Source organism: Indicator indicator, chromosome Z (assembly GCF_027791375.1).
Source record: "Indicator indicator isolate 239-I01 chromosome Z, UM_Iind_1.1, whole genome shotgun sequence".
Taxonomy (NCBI): domain Eukaryota; kingdom Metazoa; phylum Chordata; class Aves; order Piciformes; family Indicatoridae; genus Indicator; species Indicator indicator.
Genome location: NC_072053.1, coordinates 74,571,648 through 74,591,676, shown reverse-complemented (window position 1 = coordinate 74,591,676; position 20,029 = coordinate 74,571,648). Strand labels below are relative to the sequence as shown.

The window sequence follows — 20,029 nt, the reverse complement described above, 5'->3', positions numbered from 1 at the left end:
CTGTGTGGTTTACTCTAGGAGAAGGGTTGAAGGTGATCTTCAGAGATCCCTTTCAACGTCTACCATTCTGTGGTTCTGTGATTAGTAACATGAAAGCAAAACTCTTTCTGAAATTCATGCTAAGTAATCATTCCTGCTGTATTCAAACTCTGTGGGTCTGACAAACTCAACAATCCTTCCCTTCCACTTTCCTTTTTCCCCCCCACACTGATGCCTCAATCCCCTTTAGCGTGATCATTACACTTGCTCTCGAGTCTCTCCCGTACCCGGGCTAATGCGCCCCGCAAGAGCCACGGACGCCTACCCGAGACACTTACTGGGGCCTACTAAATCTCCCCATGCACATGCCCGTCTCCTCTAACCCCTACCCCTTCGCCCAGGCTCCGCCTCGCTCGCGGGCAGGGGAGGCCTATGAGGACTCCCACCTCACCGCGGGACCCGGCCGGGCCACCATGACGGTCCCGCCTCGTTGCCTAGGGAGCAGGGGCGGACCCAGAGAGAGGCGGGAGCGGGCCCGACTCACCCCCTTGAAGAGGATTGGACACACCCACACGCCTGTCAAGTGACGCACTCCTTCGCCGTCCCGGAAGATGCTTTGACGGCGCGAGTGGAAGCGGTGGGGTCCTGCTGTGTCTGCGTCATGGGTTGTGTCGCGAGCTCATTGGCTGCGGCTGGGCTGGGCGGGGCAAGGCAAGTCGGGGAGTAGGGGAGGGTGGGGGAACGTGGGGTTGCCGGGCTGCGGCTCGGGGCAGGCAGGCGGGTGAGCGAGAGGCGAACGGAGCTGGGTTACTGTGGAAGGTGGGTACTGGGAGGGCAGGGGCCTAGCCGGGTGGGTCCCAGCGGGGCGAATGTCCCTTGTAGACAGGGCGAGAAGGCGAGCGGGAGAATCCAAACGCACCGCGGGGGGAGGTCGAGGGGAGAGTCCATGCCGGCGGGCGGGGACAAGCAGGCACAGGAGAACGCGCTCGCGCAGCCTCGTCTCGCCTCTCCTCCCAGCCCAGGGGCCAGCCCCTGCCCTCTCGGGCCGCCGCCGGGCTCTGGGACTCGCCCGTTTGCGGAAGGGTGGGTCGGCCCCGCGGACCCTGGGGAGCTGCAGCAGGGCCTGGCCCCCGTGGGTGCCTCTCACTGGCCCGCCGCGCAGGTCGACTCTCCTGGTGGAGAAACGCGGTCTGACCAGCGTCACTGCTTGTAGCTGGTACTAGTGTTACGGTTTCGTTACGGGAGGGTCGCTGCTAAGGGCCCCGTAGTCATGTGTTGTTAACTATTACTGGTCTCCTGTTGAAATGTGTCTGAGCCTTCTGGTTGGCCTTCCCCGCAGGAATTGGTGTTTTCATCTCTGTCCTCCACCCGGCTGAGCTGGAGCTCGCCGCCGTTGCATTTCACAGCCTGGCACATTAATGGAAACAGAAGTTAATGGTGGCCCAAGGTGATGTATGGTGGGGGATCCAGCATCCCTTTTTGCTTTGGCGCAGCTGCAGGCCTTATGGCTGGGATTTAAGTTGACCTTCCTCAGATAATCGGTTTTCTTGAGTTAGAGCTTTAATTAAAGTTTTTCATGGCTTTTGCATTGAAGGAGTGTAATGCTTTAACTTAATTCCATACTTCGTTAGGAAGAAGTTCTGTTAGGAAAAATTGTGTATGGATCTGGAATGACTCTAAAGATTATTACTAAGTTCCTAGAATATGAAAAACAATTTATCACAACTCTTATTACTTCAGACTAAAAATTTTAGTTAGATACGTGTTTTAAGCAATATGCATGCTGTGTTTGGCTTGTGCTTTGTAACATATTTGTGACATCTATAACAAACATCCAAGCTTTTCTTTTAAAGGAATATGTTTATCTTACACTGTATCTGTTTTGCAGGTATTGGTGGGGTTAGAAGATTTGAGGCACAACTGAATAAAACAAAGACTGAAAATTGAAGGATGGCAGCAAATCCTACAGGACAGGGTATGTTTTAACCTTAAGTATTCAAGGGAAAGACTATGTGCAAAATGTCACCAAAACTATAAATTTATTTATAGAAAGAGCAAAAAGGGGGAGAGAGACAGGGTGGTGACGTGGGAATAGCAGAATGTGAGCAAGCCACCTGGGAATTCACACAGATTAAATGGTTGGAAAAGACTCCTGATGGCTGGGGAGCTCTGAATTACAGTGCATTTCTTCCTGATCAGGTTATTACATACCATGTGTGTGGTTCTTTCCTGAAGCATATTTTGGACACATAGAAGGTTCAGTGTTGACTTACAGCTCTTGTGCTCAGCATCAAGGAACAGCTGTAAGTCCTATTATATTCCATATCATGATAGGAGCAGCAAGACCTGGGCAGTAATAGCTATCAAAGATAGATAACAAGTGACCAGGCCTAGGAGGATGAAATGTTTGTTTACGTGATGCTGCATCCAAATTGCATCCGTAAACCGATTCTGGACACGGACATTGTCCGTCTCTCTAGCCGAGGGGTATGCGATAGAGGCAGCGGCGGGCCTGGTGTGGGGGTTTCACGTGCGAAGTTAAGGAGGGTCTTAAATCGCCCTCTAGAGGTACTTTCTGGAAATTTCCGTGGAACTCCTGAGGCTTGTCTCTTCTACGGAAGTGCTGAGGAGAAAGAGTTTCAGGTATAGCTGCTCATTAACTAGATATGAAAAATGAATTCATTTACCCAGCCACCAGAGGGTTATCTGGGAAAGCAGTTCCACAAAGCTGCGTGTAATTAATTCTGAAGTGCTGGTACTTTGAAAGGGTACCAGATCACCTGTGTGGTTCCCTCCCTGCACTCTCTCAGCAGCCATCTGCTTTCAAAACAAATACAGAAAAAATGAGTTGGTACAAAACACAGATTTTACTAGCTGCTTAATGAAAAGTGGTTTTGGAACACTCATTGAGCTTTTGTGAAGTGTTGAGAGATGAGTAGTGCAGATTGCAGATAGTCATCTGTTTCAAGCTTTAACTCTGAGAAGCTTTTGATGTGTAATGGCAAATCTTGTTTTATTCTGTAAATATGAAGTCAGCACTATTGCAAGGAAGAGACTTGTCATTGAGACTTAAAAAATGCTTTTTCTTAAATATGTGAATTTTTCTGACAAGGAAAGGGGGTTTAATGCCCGCCTGGCTTTGCTTTCTGCCAGATTCCAGAGGCTTATAATTTAATAGTGATTTGGAATCTGCTTTTATACCTTGACATACCCGTCAGAGAATCACTAAAGGAAGATAAATGTCCAATTCCTTCACTAAAGGAAAATAATATTTAATTATCATCTGAAAATTAGTTGTACGAGGGCAAGGAGCACGGTCAAGTTTAATAACTCAAACTGCGTCTGTAAATAATACACCCAGAAAAATTGGAAAGAAATAGGTAAATATGAGCAGAGGTTCAAGGCCTTTCTCTTGGCCAGATGCAGTCTAGTAATGAAAATGATCAAGACAGCACATTTTCAGTTTGCTGCATGGAGGGCATATTGGTACTGTCAAACAATTAATTCTCTTATTTCCCTCTTCTTGGACAAAAACAACAGGATTTACTGAAATACTGACTGAAAGGGTTATGAATGGCAGCACTTAGCCAGACAGAAGTGTAAGGATGAATTGAACATTAGCCTTCTCCACGGGTGGATTGTGTTTGAAATTTTTTTGTACTGAGTGGTTTCTTTCCCTTTTAATGAGTACCTGGTACTCCCCTAGGAGCTAATTGAGTTTTTTGTTAATTGCCGACTTGGACTACAAAGGTTAAGATTTTGTGTACTGTACTTCTTTCAATGCATTGGTCTCTTAGGGAAACAGTCTTTTCATTAGAATTTCAAAGATGAGTAGCTGCATTTGAGGGTAGCAAAAAAAAAATGGAATTGATTGAAAGCCTTATTTCAGGCTGTTAATACTACATGGAACTGATTTCAGTGATTGCATGAGAATGATTACAGCATTTAAAAGAGATGGAAAAGCTTTTAGCATGCTGTGTGTTGTCTGCAAGATGAGCTTGTGTACCAGAGTAGTACATTTTAGTAGGGGTGGGGGGGAAATCAGGGTCTAAATTACAGAAATCACTTTCAGGTGGTTAGTAATACACTGTCTGCAACAGAACCTCATGCTGCTTATGCTACATGCTTTAATAAGGCTGCTTTGTATTGCTTTTGCTTGTGTATGGCAAAGCCAGAGTATACCTTACATGTTACTCCATGTATGAGTTCTCCTAAAGGAAGCCTGAGGTGAGAGAAATATGAGTGTTCAGGAAGGAGCTCTCCTTTAGGTCCCCAAAGGTGAAGAAGTACAGATCCTGCTTCAGACAGGGCTGGAAAGGATGAATCTGATGCATTGAAAGAGCCAAGCTCTAGACATACATACACAGTTCTAACATTCAGGCTGTTGCAATTCTACAAGGTCTCTCTGTCCTGGCAATTGTTTACACTTTTGGCCTAAAGGTGTGTGAGCAGGTTCCTGTAACGCAGACTGAGCAGCTTGATTTATCGTTCTGTTCACTGGGTCTCTTACAAAGGAAGATTGTGCTGTTCTGCATTGAATTGTGTCATTGTGTACAAACTTTGCAGCTCTGCATCTGCCTGGTCCGTGTGCCAGCACAGTACTTGAGGTCTGTAGTGCAGCTCCTCCCTGAAGAACTTTGCATCCATAAAGCAGTCAAGTGACTTAATTCAGCTATGAATGTAGTAATTTTCTGGAGGGACAAACGAAACACTAGTATCTTGGAGTAATTCAAGTTAATTTACTGAATTGCTAGCATGTCTGTTGTTTCATTGTCACACCATGTACATGAAAGCGTATTCAAATGTAAATTGTTGCTGAAAGGTATTGATGTGCAGCAGACTGCTAGATGATGTTTTGTGGTGCTGTAGTCTTAAGCAGAAGAGGAAATAGAAATATAGTTACTCCATCCTGTTTCCCAAGTGTTGTATGTTTAACAAGGTCTTTAGAATCTGTGTTTTAAGAGGTTGCTGCCTCACTTCGTGAAGACTACCATTTGTGAAGGAATGCACTCACTGAAGAAGCTGCTGTGAAATGATTTCCATGTTGAGCAGGCAGAAGTGTTCAGTGTCAGTGTTCTTTAATGTGCAGTGCTTAGAGTAGGCATCCAGTTTTGAAACCATTTTTCCAAGTAGAAGTGTGTGTAGCAGAGGGCTCTTTTGTGCTATTACACGTTTATGGACAAATGATAAATAATATATATTTGGAAAAAAACTCTCATACTGTGAATTTGAAGCAACCAACAGATCAGGGAAAAATAGGAGATGAAAAGCAAGAACTTTAAAGTAGGTAAAGGTAATACTGTTCCTTGCTGTGAAGAGTTAGCTAGTAGAACTAACTGGCAGAGGTATTAGTGAGGTAGGGTGGTAGGTTTAGGTGTTACTAAAAGGTTAAGTAGTGAAGCTTGCTGTGAGCTCTTAAAACTACCAAGATCACTCAGCAAGATTTCAGCTTTCCCTAATTTTCTGCCTTTCACATGCTAAAATTTTAGCTCTTGCACAGAGCACATCATAAAATGCTCAGTGTTGGAAATAGAAGTGTCAGAAAGAACATGTCTAAATTTTAAATGTCCTGAATCTACTACTTTGGAGAGTGATCTGTGTATCCAGGTGCTTAGTAAGTCATCTGAGACTGCTCTTAATCTGCTTAGCTGCCTTGAACTGGTTGTTTTGTGTCAGGACTCTTGTGTCTGTGAAGAAGAGTATCAACGAACTGCAATATTCATGAACTGTTCAAGCTCAAAATAGTAGTGCAACTAAGACCAGTTAAGGGAAGTCTAAACTTAAGATTTGCCAAGAAGTTGCTGTGTTTGAAAATCTGTACTTCCTTTCACAGATAGGAATTTGGTCTGTACTAAGGATGGCTTTTTTTTTGATGTCTGTATTTTTAGTACTAGAAAGCAGAATAGGCATATCAAATATACAGATGAAAAATTACTTTCTTTATGATGGAAGGAGGAAGCTTCTGTAGCTGTTTAAAGTTGGCCTTTATGGATGCACTTTGGGTTCATGAGCAGGGAAGAATATAAGTGGAAGTATCACTTAACGTGTTGGAGTATACGTTGAATTATTTTGTTATAATGCCATGTTTTCTGTCTGAAATGGAGTTTTCCTGTCGTGCCCACTCCATTGTTAACTTCTACATGACCCAGGTTTTATTTTGTATTAAAAAAAAAAGTTAAACTTCATATTGCTCACCAGCACAGCTCAAACATGTATACGTTGGATATCTTCCTCTATTTTCTCGAGTGGGCTTTTTTCTATTTATTAACAAACTCTCTTAAATGACTTTTTCAGTGTATCAGGTTGCTGCTAGGCACTCTTGAGTTCTAGAGCAAAATACTGCTTTAAAAAAAAAATCCAAACCCTCTCTTAGTAGAGGGATAAGAAATGGAAGAAAAAATACTTGGGTATTTTGTATGTATTTATATATGTTCTGAAATGCTCTAGAATTTATGCCATAAGGTACTGTAACATAGACAAAAATAGAAGGCAGTGAGAATCTTGCACAGTTTTCAATCACAGTTTAAAAACGGCATTTAAATTTTTATTCTTACACGCCTCTAGCCTTTCTGAATCATACCATCTGCTTTGTGCTAAATGTAAGCATACTTAGTCTTTATTTTTTTTATCTGACAGCCATTTATGTTAAAAAAGTGGTCTCCTTTTTCTTGCCTAAATCACCATGTTGTTTAAATTCCAAACGTATTAAATATATGTGGTTCAGAATAAGCAAGCATCAGCAGAGTAATATTTTTACCACAGTAAAATTACCACTGCTGAGTAATATGTCAAATATTAAGCTTTTTGGCTGAAAACTGTGGAATGAACTTAGACATCATCACTTTAACTCAGATCTTCTTAGAGGTATTTCAGTCATCCTTTTACAGCAGTGTCTTCAGAATTTACAAGGAAGCAAAGTCTGGGCTGGCTGCAGCTCAGGAATGTTGAATCTTGTTTGTTGGCAAGATCTCTCAGTCTTTGTTCCTCTCAGAGCTGAGTGAGCTGTGTTGTAGTGTTCCAAGGCTCATAGCAAGTGTGCGGTGTTCAAAAACAGCATGCAGTACCTGAGGAATAGAGAAGTGTGGAAGACCTTATCAATACACTTACCAAAAGGACTTTAAACAAATACCATGTGAGGAGGAGAGATTGACAGGAAAATAGCAATTAATTAATTTAAAATCCATTAACAAATGTAGATCTGATTATGGCTAATCTTGCCTAAAACCACAGTAAAATGTCATCAAATGATTGTGTTCAAAAATTTGGGCTCAGGTGTGTGTATGTTTGTCATAGAAACAGAAGGTGAGGGTTTGATAACAAGGCAATAGGAATGCAAATTGTTAGAGTTGGAAGTAGTAATCGCTTCCTTCATTGAGCCATGCTGATGAAAGGAATATTAGGTTACATAATTGAGCAACAGAAGATCTCTCAAAGGAAATGAGCTTTGAGTGCAGCTACTGAAAATGAATTTGAAGTCATTTTACCTTGAAATGCTAGCACTCCTTTCAAAAGTTACCATGGCTGGCCTTGGTAACAGATTGGGCTACCATTTTTTAGTGGTGTTCCTAAAACAGTGCTCAGGGCTGCATAACATCAGCAGCTTCTACAGGGAATGACTTTGACTTTTTGCATGGAGCAAATAAAGGAGAAGACTTCTGTATCTCTTCGTTATGACAGTGTGGTAGCTTGATATTTATAGAATAGCTGCAAAGTAGATATTAAAAAAAAGTGTATATTGTTCCTATGAGGAGAGTTCTTAGCAGCACAGAAAACTGTGAGGATCTGTAGAATCCTAGAATGATTTTGGTTGGAAGGGACCTTTAAAGGTTTATCTAGTCCAAACCCTCTGTAGTCAGCAGGGGCATCCTCAACTAGATCAGGTTGTCCACAGCCCTGTTGAGCCTGACCTTGAGTATCTTCAGGGATGGGGCCTCAATCACCTCCCTGGGCAACCTGTTAAAGTGTTCCACTAACCTCATGGTAAAGAAGTAGTTCCTAACATCCAATCTAAATCTACTCTTTAGTTTGAAACCATTGCCCCTTGTCCTATCACTACAAGCCTTTGTAAACAGTCTTTCTCCATCCTTCTTGTAGGACCCTTCAGGTACTAGAAGGTTGTTACTAGGTCTCCTTGGAGCCTTCTCTTCTCCACGCTGAAAAAACCCATCTCCTTTAGTCTGTCTTTGTAGCAGAGGTGCTTCAACCCCCTGATCATTTTCATGTCCCTCCTCTGGATCTGCTCCATGTAGGTCCATGTCTTTCCTGTATTGAGGGCTCCAGAGCTGGACACAGTATTGCAGGTAAGGCCTTAACAGAGCAGAGTAAAATGGCAGAATTACCTCACTCGATCTGCTGGCCACACTTCTTTTGATGCAGGCCAGGATGTGATTTGCCTTCTGGGCTGCAAGTTCACAGTGTCTGCTTGTGTCCAGCTTCTTGGTTAAAAGCCCACTTCACCAAATTTGCCACCCTGATGCCAAAGAGTCTCTTCCCTCTTATAAACAGGTAAATCCCATTCCTCCCTAATGTGTTACAGGGCTTGAAGAATGTCTTTTTGTCACAAAAGCCAAAACACTTGTGATAGCACCAGCTGTGAAGCCAGAAATTGATTTACATTATGCCTATGTTTCTGACTGCTCCTTTTTTCCTCTAACTGGTGAAATGCAGGAAAAGATAACTTGAGCACCAAAGTTTTACACTTGTTCACCCCCAGAGTTTCCTTGATTTTCTGCCTATGTTCCAGCTTGTGGTATCGTTCATGCCCCATGGAAGAGTAGCAGTGTCTGTGCTTTTAGCAAGTTCTGGCACCCTCTTGGCAGCACCTCAGACTTTCACTCCCAGAATGCAGCAGACCTCTCATAACTCCCTGTCAGGCTGGCAGATGGGTACCTCAGTGGACCCTAACAGAATAATCCACTAAAGAACTCATCACTTCTTTTTGTGGTGTGCTCCTGGTACCTTTCTCATGGGTGTCTATGGCTGTTAAAGCTGCTTACCTGTTTTTGGTTTAATGCTGGAGGGTGGGGGCTGAAGCAGGGAGTGAAGCAGAGTTCTGGTTTTGAGGGTCAGCAGAGTCCAAGGTGCCTCATTCACTGCAGAGGAGCAAGGTTCTGAAACTATGTACTCATGCCTGTCTCACCCTTCTGATGCTGTGCAGCCCTTTAATTGTTTTCTGCAGCATGACCACCTGATGCAAGAGATCATCAACCTGTGCACACTTTATGCAGCTACTTACATTTTCTCCAGGAGAAGGGCCTGGGCTCTCATTGAAACCTACAGTCTGTGCTGAAGTTTAGTTCTTTATGAGTTCTGTCTAGAGGGTATGTTGGACTTCTCAGAGGCTTGTTCCACAGGAATGCAGATTTTAGCTCTGAAGCAGGTTCCCACCGTTTTGGCAGATACCTAGAGCAATTTCCTAGTCCGTGGTCCTACAAGATTCAGGGTCCTCCCTGCATGCAAACTGCTGCACCACGCCCTGTTGCCAGCCTTATTTGCAGTGCTCCCCAGGGCCATTTCATGGAGTCATAGAATGCTAGGGGTTGGAGGACAACTGGAGAAATAAGTCCCACTGCCCTGCAAAGCAGGGCCACTTAGGCCAGGTCACACAGCAACACATTAAGGCAGGTTTTGAAGATCTCTAGGGAAAACTCCACAACCTCTCTGGGCAACTTCTTTTGGTGTTCCACCACCCTCACAGTAAAAATGTTTTATCTCATGTTGAGGTGTAATTTCCTGTGACTCAGTTTACATCCATTGCCCCTCATGCTACCACTGGGTATCACTCAAAAGAGAGAGGTTTCATTCTCCTGACAGCCACCCTTCAGATATTTGCAGACATTGATAAGGTCCCCTCTCAGCCTTCTCTTCTCCAGACTGAACAGCCCCAGGTCTCTTAGTCTTTCCCTGTAGCCCTCCGTTGAACTCTCCAGTAGTTCCCTGTCACTTTTGAACTGGGGAGTCCAGAACTGCACACAGTATTCTAGATGTGGTCTAACTAGAGCTGAGTAGAGGGAAAGGGAGAACCTCCCTCAACCTGCTGGACACACTCTTCTTAATGCATCTGAGTGTACTATTGACCTTCTTGGCCATGAGGTTTCATTCCTGTCTTATGGATAACTTTTATCAGCAGGACTCCAAGGTCCTTCTCTGTGAAGCTACTCTCCCAGCAGGTGAACCCCTAACCTCTACTGGTGCATGGTTTTATTCCTGACGAGGTACAGGACTCTGCACTTACCCTTGTTGAACTTCATTAGGTTTGTCTTTGCCTAGCTGTCCAGGTCTTACTGAAGAGGAGCACAGCATTATGTTGTGTCAGCCACTCCTCCTAGTTTTGTATTGTCAGCAAACTTGCTGAGGGTACACTCTGTCCCCTCACCCATGATGTTGAAGATGTTGAACAAGACTGGACTCAGTACTGACCCCTGGGGAACACCACCAGCTGAACTCTGCACTGTTGATCATGACCCTCTGGGTTCTGTTGTTTAGCCAGTTCTCAATCCATCTCATTGTCTGCTCTTCTAAGCCACACTTCTGGCTTTCCCACAAGGATGTTATGGGAAGCAGTGTCAAAATCCTTACTAAAGTCAAGGAAGACAACATCCGCGGCTCTCCTTATATCTTATATCCTTATATTCAGTCACACCATTGCAGAAGGCTATCAGATTAGTCAAATGTGATTTCCTCTTGGTAAATCCATACTAGCTACTCCTGATAACCTTATTTTCTTCCATGTGCTTAGAGACAACCTCTAGAGTGAGCTGTTACATCACCTTTCCAGGGATGGAGGTGAGCTGACTGGTCTCTATCTAGTTTCTTGGGTCCATCTCTTATGCTTTTTGAGCACTGGAGTGACACTGGCTTTTCTCCAGTCTTTAGGCTCCTCTCCCATTCCCTTTCAAAGATGGAGAGTGGTAAGCAACAACATCAGCCAACTCTTATCTGCTCTTGTGGGTGCATCCCATCAGGGCCCATGGATTTGTCTATGTTCAGCTTACTCAAGCCAATCCTCCCTCATGAGTAGAGAGTCTTCCTTCCAGGCTTGATACCGGAGTTTGGGATTCCTGAGGGCTGGTCTTAGCAGTAAAGACTGAAGCAAAGGCAGCACTCAGTAACTCCACCTTTGCTGCATCCTCTGTTGCAGGGCCTTCCTCCTCATTCAGCAGTGGGCCCACGTTTTCCCTGTTTGTTCCTGAGATTGTTTTTGGCAAAGCCCACACCAGTGCTTCACTTACCATGCAAGAGTCTTGTGTAAGCACAGCACCCTTGACACATTTTCATTTAGAAAGCGACTTGTAAAATGCACAAATAGCTATTTTAGGCATTTTTCTAAATTCCCTCTGTCACTGTTGTTTCTGAATCCCTTCTCTGATATACAAGGTCCCTTTTGGAAGGTCATGTACAAAGCAAATAAAGGCTATGTTCTCGTGTCCAGACAGTTTGACTGTGCCCCCTTCTAGCACTCATACTTAGAGTCATACTCAAAGTAAGTGCTATCAGTATATTAAAATGAAAGCCTCTCTGCATATCTTGAATAAAAGGTTGTAGAAGCACATGTGCAAGCTTAGGGGTTGTCTCATTCTTACATGTGTGAAATTTGTATTATAGTTTGAGTTAACTGGCATGAGAAATTAGTCCCTATGAGTAAATTACTCCATTGATGTCACTGGGTTGTGCATTCAGTGACTCTTAAATACAGAAACTGCTAAGTTTACCTTTTTTTGAAAGAAAAGTATTTGATCATGTACCTTGTTTATAGTTCCAGAGCTGTCTTGGTTAGAGGTAGGATCTAACTTGACATAGAAAACTGTATTAATATGTATGATAGCTGAAGGAAGCTATTTCATGTTGTAAAATGAGAAAAGGAAAAACGAAACCTATTTATTCACAGCCTTTTAAGAGGGGTGCAAAGCTTTGTAAATTAGTGTGTTCATCATAATGTCTTATTGTACAGAAATTTAATTCCACAAGGTTAGGGTTGGGCCACAGAGATCAAGTAAATCTCTCTATAATGTTTTTCTGTCGTTCTCACCAGGTTTCCAGAATAAAAACAGGGTTGCGATCCTGGCAGAACTTGACAAGGAGAAGAGAAAGTTACTTATGCAAAACCAGTCTTCCACAAATCACCCTGGAGCCAGGTATTTTATATTCTTAGACATGTTTGGACATCACTGATTACATCAAAGATAAAAAATGCCCAGTGAGCTGTAAATTTACATAAAACCAGAATTGGGGTTTTTTTTTGACCATCCTCAGTAACCAGTCTGTGAGACCTTATACTATAGGAGCATATTAGTATTGAAAATTGTTTGCAGACCCTGAATTTGGCTTACATAATTTCTGTCTGAGAAGAGGAGAAACAGATACATTTACTCAAGCATATTAAAGTCAACCTTACAGAGGAATTGGGGAGTGGGCACTAAGAAAGCATTTAATTATTAAGCTGAAATGCCTTAAGGAAGGGAATTAGAATAGAATGGAATCAAGAAGGCTGGAAGAGACCTCAAAGATCGAGTCCAACCTGTCACCCTAAACCTCATGACTATCTAAACCATGGCACCAACTGCCACGTCCAATCCCCTCTTGAACACCTCCAGGGATGGTGACTCCACCACCTCTCTGGGCAGCCCATTCCAATGGCCAACCACTCTCTCTGTGAAGAACTTTCTCCTCACCTCCAGCCTAAACCTCCTCTGGCGCAGCTTGAGACTGTGTCCTCTTGTTCTGGTGCTGGTTAGATTCAGGGTGTGTTTAGAGTAGAACAGGTACAGCAGGGAATGAGTTATCCTTGAAACTCCCTGTGTGCAAGATAAAGCCAGTTTGTTGCTACTGATCCTCTTGTAACAGATGTGATGTTGTAAGGTTGGTTCTGCACCATAAGGTATAATAATCTAATCGGACCTTAACTAAGAACTGTTACTGAACTTTCTCCCTTTTAAGACAAAATAGGTTAGATTTTTTTTGTCACAAATCACTAAGAAAATCACACACTGGTTTATCTGGAGAAATTGAGATAGTTTGAACTTCTGGAGTGAGTGCAGTGCCATGGTCTAGACAGAGTATCTGGACAAGAGAATACTCTGAATACAGTTGAGTCCTGCCTATGTTTTTTCAAGGAGATTGTACATCACCTTTAATTCCTTCATGCTCTCAAAAAACATGCAGTGTATTTGATGTCCCCTGAGTTAGACCTCTCAATAGCTATGTACAGTTACTATCAGGCAAAGTTACTGATTAGAGAAGAAAATACAGATACACTGTTACGTACAACTCCTGGCAACAGTGTCCATACTTTGTCTCAGCAGGGTCTTTTTTTCTTTAAGGAAAAATAGCACTGTGTGCTAGTGAGCAGAATTGGAAGTACTCATTTTTATGTCAGGGAACTGCAGCAGTCAAACTCTCTGCTTTGCTGTGGTGGGCTAATGTGTGGTTTTTGAGAAGATGGCAGTTGGGACCACAGCAATTCTGCAGACTTGGCAGAAAAGAGCTTGATTTAGCTATAGCACAGTAGTGGCTTGGCCAGCATAAGGGTGAATAAGTTCACTGATTTCTGGTCTTGGCATATGGAAACTCTCTATCCAAAACCAGAACATCTCTCTTAAAGAGTCAGTTTATGATGAAGCCTTAAGGTTATGTACAGAAATAATATTGAAAAATTAGAGGGTATAGAATTAAATACAAAATAAATGCCTTGAGAAGAAATAAGAATGTTATGATTTAAATAAGCTCTGAGTAGTGCTTTTCTCCAGCCATGAAGCTTACCTTAATATTTGTCATAAATTCAGAAGATTGTTGCTTAGCTTTCACTATGAATTTAGACATAGATTTGACTTACGGTCTTTTCATGAGCATTGCTGCTTTTGAAAAATCGATTTACTAAATCAGCTGTTGACAATGAAGCTGCTGGGAAAGGTCAGCTGATAAGTTTATTTGGAACCCTTGTGGTCGTTCATACTTTTGGCTCAGTGTCTGAAGAGAGCTGGGCTTTTACCACCAGGCTCGAGAGCCAGTTTCAGGGTAGGTGTGAATTGCCTTGAATTACAGCTGATCACTGATTATTGTCTGGAGTATGGCTGACCAGGTTACTTACACAGGCTTTGTGTTCTTTTTTGTTTAGAAGGTGGACAAGTCTTAAGATACAAAAGCCAAGAAAATCTATTTAGAAGTCTTAATTCAAAACCTAATGTATGTTGCACTGACATGGATAATCGATATCAATTCTAGGTCCTCAAAACTATCATCAGAGGACCATGATTTCAGTTACATCCTTTACCATAAGCATTCTGCCCACTTGCCAAAGGACTGGTCTCACACCAAAGACTGCGGAGTTTTGTTTGTCATGGTTATTTAAAGCGGTCAGTGAGTGACTGAGTAATGGAATTGCTGACACCGTCTAACACTGCACCCTGGTGGTTCCACTGACTTCAGTGGGACTCCACCCACGTGTGAAATCCACAACAGGATTGAGGACTGAGTGTCTTCTGGGTTTAGTTTGGCATCAGTTTCTTACATTAGGTCAAATGATGCAGCATTAGCAAATAATAACTCCAAACAATAGTTAGCAATTCTCAGGCTGTGAGCCAAATAAATGATTAGGTGTGGCAGTCATGGAAGCTGTGGCTAGAATGGCAAGGACACATTTTTATCTGTGATATGTGTTATAACATCTTGGAGGTTTTGCAGCATTGCACTTACAAGATCATCACTGAACAAGGATTTCCGTGATCATGCCGAGCAACAGCACATTGCAGCACAGCAGAAGGCTGCACTGCAGGTAAGCTGGTGCCATCGGGTAGTGTTTAGCTTGGCTATGTTTTAGATGTGCAGCCCTTCAGAGAGAGTCCTGCACCTGAAGAAAATGAAAAACCCCTTTTGAAGTTAGGTTTCATGCGTTTCTGAATTTGTTACAAATGAAGTTTCTTCTTCTGTTATGATGGAAGCTTCACTGTCAGCTCATTCTCCCTTGATAAGGTGTTAAGAATGGAGCCTACAGTATTGTCATAGCTGGTTTGTACATTGCAGTCAAGAGCTGTTTTCATCATGCTTCTGAGTGTCTCAGGAAGTATAGAGAGGACTAAGCCAGGCTTTTCTTAGTTGAGTCTGAGTAGATGGCAAGCAAATACCCTACACTTTTGGAAAGTGAAAGGGGTGAAAGATTTGGAAGAATTATTTGTACATTTATAGGCTTCTATTTGCTCTGTTTTGCTCATTTCAGGGGAGGCTGATTTCAGTGTTGAAACTGGAAATTGAGCAGTAAAGTCACCTGCTTTCCTGGCACTCTAGGCAGCATGATCTGATAATAGAGGAATGGCAAAAACATTGAGATGCAAACTAGCATCTCTGTTTACTTACCCTATGAATTGCTGTATTTCTGCTACCCAGTAAAGGGTCCCAGATTGCTTCTCCTGAAATGAATAGGAACCAAAGGGAGTTCTTGGTGGTGTCTTGTGTTGATCAGGCTGGAAGGAACCTCCAAAGGAAGTCTAGAACCTTGCTCAGAGTGTGACTAGCAGCAGGTGTAATGGCTTAAACAGCCTCTTTACTTACAACACAGAAGTGAGGGAAAAGTAAGACACAAAACCAACTCTCCAGGTTGAGATAGAGTTGAGATAAAAAAGCCTTACTGAGAAAAAATGAGAATACACAATGCTCAATTACCTTAGCCTGTTTGCAGAAAAAGCTCAGGAAAATGTGAAGCAGCAGCATAAAGCAGAAGCCAGTGAGCTAACCAACTTCTTCCCCATCCCACCACCAGCTCAGTGGAAGAAACCCACACCCCCAAATCTCGAACCTGAAAACAGTAACTGAAACAAGAGGCTTCTCATGCTACAATCTGAACTTCAAATCCCATAATACTTTGCTCCAGCCAGCACTTTCATTTTGAAGCATTTGAAGGACATGGGCACAGGATGGATAGCAGCAGGTTCAATACAACCTATGACGTTCTTGCCCCTCACTCTGTACCATCTATGTCATGCCCAGATGGAGTTGACATACAACAAACAACATAAATCATGTATTGTCCATTCCCACTCAAGGTGATATTGCTTTGCAGTACACAGAAGATTTCTCACTGCAGGTGCTCTGGAGCTCTACTCTATTCCAGTAGTCTGGGTCAGTCTGTGACCAGTCTAAATGGTAGGGCTGTGTTTCCATTCCTGGGGCAGTCGATTCCAGTGACACCTTCCACCCCCTCAAGTGAAAGCAAATTGTGGCTTGCATTCCAGTGCTCAACTTCCAACACATCCAAGTATGGAGATCACCCTGTCACACCAGAAATATAGAAAAACTTGTCACACAGATAGGTTCCACCCCTCATAGTTTAATGGCATCAGATTACACTGGGTGTATCTACTAAAGCTTTATACCCATGTGAGTTCAACTTGCCAAACCATCAGTTCTGTACAGTCCAACGACCCCAATTGTCCCTCTGCTCCATCTGGTTGGAGGCAAGGCCCCCTCTAATTCTGACTGGAATCACTTGCATCTTGTGAATAAGCTTTGGGAGTCCCTTCAGGAGGATCAGAAGCAGTATCAGATTGTCTGCCCTTTTTTGGGTGACTTTCCAGTGGAAACTGAGGCAGCGTCCTTCGGGGAGAATTCCCCTGTAATTCATGTACTCTTGTAGCTAGAACTGGAGTGGGTTTTCTGTTCCACTTCCTCATGTCCTCCCCATGGTCACACAAGTAAAACCACTGGGTACACTGTGGTGTGTAGCTCCCAGATTTTCCCCCTTGGCTAGGGAAGTGCCTGCTCCACATGGCTGAATCACAGACTGTACAGGTGGGGAGCAGAACGTCTTCTTGAGCTGATGGACCTCCCAGAACAATTCTTTCACAGTTGAAACAACAGGCCTGGACGGAGGAAGAGAGACTTCCCTCAGCTTCCTGGGGCTTGCTGCTCATTTCATCCACTGCTTGTCCTTGACCATCTTTCAAAAACAGAGATAAAAACTGAATGAGCAGCCCTGGCTCTTTCTCTTGTTCCCATGGTGGCCCTGGTTCATCCTTGTCTTTTGCAGGTCAAGCTGCTTTCCTTTTGTGCCTTTTTTTTGTCTCCCCATACAGGGGCAACTCGTACTGGCACAGGCTGGTTGTCTAGTGCAGCTGCCATGACTGCTGGTCTGCCTGTGGACACAGAGACCTTCTCGTGCCTCTAGCACACTGAACAGCGATGAGGAGGGCTTAATAGGCATGGGCCAGGCCCTGATACACCACAGTGATTTGTGTCTTGGAAACTTCCAGACTGACAACAGACTTTTTCCAAACATTTCACTAGCTTGTCAGGCTTTTGCAGTTGCTCAGAAGTGAAATTCCAAACCACCAGAGGCTCCACTGGCCTAAAAGTCCACCCATGTTCTCTCACCCACCCTGCCACTCATAATTATCCAGCCTTGGGGCAGATCTCTCAGTGGTATTCTTAAGAGAGTCCTGTATTGTTCTGGATGAAGCCTGGCCCATCAGTTATGTGAGATAACATACATGTAAATGAAGTTGCAGAAGTGTCCAGTGGAATAACTGCATCATGATATGTCAGTAAGAGGCACAGCAGCAGCAGCACATCTTTAAGCCATTCCCCTGAGGTCACACACATCACCAGAGAGGGCACATACAGGACCCAGCCCAGCAAACTGGCCCCAGCCACTCCAGGAAAGCAATTGCATCAGCATAGCAAACACACCAGAGAAGAAGAAAAGTATATAGAACTCTCTTAACAAGTGTCAGGCCTTAATTGAATCTTGTCATCATCTTGCTTCTCGTTATCTCCACCCCCTTGCCGTCTGCCAAAAAAAAAAAATCAGCTGTATTAAGACAGCTGCTTTCATGCCCCACATTTGGTGCAAAAAATGTAATGGGTTAAACCCCCTTTTTTCCCTATAACACAGAAGTGAAGGAAAGTAACATCCCCAAAAAATATCCAGGCTGAGATGAAGAGTTGAGATAAAAAGCTTTACTGAGGAAAAAAATGAGATCATAAGATGCACAATTACTTGAGCCTATTTGCAGACAAAGCACAGCAAAATGCAGAAGCCAGTGAGCTAACCAACTCCCACCCTCCCTGTCCCACCACCATCCCGTTGGCAAGAGACTCCCACCCTCAACCTGGAACCCAAAAGCAGCAGTTGGAATGGGAAACCTCTCCTGTTAAAATCTGAACTTTGAGCCCCATGACACTTTGCTCCAGCCAGCACTTTGATTTTGAAGCTGGTGTGAGGTGAGCATGAATTCAACACAGATTCAACACAACCCATGACATCAGGTCAAGTTTTGAAGCTCTCCAGGGAGCGCTTCTCACAGCTTTTCTTGGCTCTGAGTCTGGGTCCATCTTTTCTGTATCCTGTCACTGGGTATCTGAAAACAGCATAGTATCTCCCATCAGCTTGGTCTGCTTAGAGAAGCTCAGTCCTCTCACTATACCACTGGATGCTGAGAACTCCAGCCCAGCTGTGTCTGCTTGGGACTCCCTCTGGTTTGTGTCTCAAACCAAAGCGATCACAAATGCAGCCTGGTGGGTAGCTTGCCTTGGCCTGCTGCTGTGCTGTGGCTGATGAAGCAGATTATGCTGGTAGGGCATCACTGTAAGGGCACACTGGTGGTGGAAGGGAGGAATATGCAGGCTGTCTCACCTGTCATGCAGCTTCAGGTTCTGTGATGCTATTGATGCACGCTTGTGGCTGTTGTATGTAGCAGCTGTCACAAATCAAGACCTGTAGGTTGGTTCTAGATGGGAGTGGAAGCATAGGGTCTGGGCAGAGGAGGGTGATCAGGAGTTTGCTCACCGCTCTCCCTACCACAATGGGATTTGCTGAAAAAGGAGCAGCAGAGAATGGCCAAGTTAATTCCTTTGATGGGCCCTACTTTGAGATAAAATGCTGGTTTTGAATTTGACTATCACAGTGCAGGAGCAGACTGGGAGAAATTAATAATTTACATTGCAGGGTTGTAAAGTCTTGAATTATTATCAGTGCTGCAGGGAATTATGCTTTAACAAACTTTTTTTTTTCTCTTTCCAGCACGCACATGCACATTCCTCAGGATACTTCATAACTCAAGACTCTGCATTTGGAAATCTTATTCTTCCTGTCTTGCCTCGACTTGAGGCAGAATGACAAATGTTGTTTTTCAGAACTGCAAGGACTGATTTTCGTCCATAGCAGGGACTGCCTGACCTTTTAGTTTCTTTACTTGCCCTAAAACCTATTTTATTTCTGGATTTTTTTATGCTTGCTTTTTTGGGAGTGTGGACTCTAAATGATGAAGAAGCAATGCTGTTGAAGATAGGTTTGTTTTTTTTTTTTTTTTAATCTGCAATTTCTGTTTTCTGTCAGGTCAAAGTCAGACATAAGACTTCCTGGTGTGTGAGGTGCATAGCGCTTGCTCTTCCCTATTTCCGTGCTTCCTTGAAATAAATAAATGTCCATGCAAGATTCACCAAGAGGTGCACACTCTGCCAGCATTTGTGTTTATTTTTATTGTGTACAGGTGCTGTATTGGACTATAATGAAAGACAAAAGTTACTTTTGTCCATGCAAACAGGTCTGAATTTATCAAACCCACCAGTCAGTCTTCCCACTCCCCAGTGCACGCAGGCACATCGCTGGTGTTCTGTCTGCTGTTGTAGTATCATCTCTCTCAAGTCTGTACACACAGTGTGCCTGCTTTTGTGAAACATGACAATGAAGTAAAGTGGGGAAAAAAACCAGTTGTTTCAAACAGATGAAGAGACAAAAGAAGTCTTCTAAGTTCTGTTTATGTTTCAGATGGAAAGTGGTGTCTGCAAGGACAATTCAGTTTAAAAGGTCACGCTTTCTAGTTATGCCTTTTTCAGTATTTAATGTGTTTCATTTTTGTTTGCCTTTTTTTTCCTTGCTCTTTTTATTTGTGGTAACCAGTTCCAGCACTATGCTAAAAGAAAACCTGTTGATCTTAAGGATTGTTGTCATGCTACCAGGATAACATGACCTAGAGTGAAAAATAGTCCTTACATAGACGTTGTTACATCTCTAGAGCTTTACTAATCCAACTGTACTATAGCACAGTGATTGCTCTAACTG

General features: G+C 43.4%; 1 protein-coding gene across 2 annotated transcripts; it reads left to right on the top strand.

Moving 5' to 3' along the window:
* Positions 1–748: 748 nt before the first annotated feature.
* On the top strand, positions 749–19,264 carry INIP (INTS3 and NABP interacting protein). Of its 2 annotated transcripts, none has more exons than XM_054397929.1 (6): positions 749–798; positions 1,319–1,426; positions 1,868–1,954; positions 12,011–12,113; positions 14,659–14,749; positions 18,989–19,264. In XM_054397929.1, exons 3-6 carry the CDS (start codon positions 1,930–1,932, stop codon positions 19,082–19,084), a joined length of 315 nt encoding a protein of 104 aa, XP_054253904.1. In that variant the 5' UTR covers positions 749–798; positions 1,319–1,426; positions 1,868–1,929; the 3' UTR covers positions 19,085–19,264. The 2 variants fall into 2 exon arrangements, with proteins under 2 accessions (XP_054253904.1, XP_054253903.1); XM_054397928.1 differs by having other exon boundaries at positions 14,650–14,749.
* The last annotated feature ends 765 nt before the right edge of the window (positions 19,265–20,029 follow it).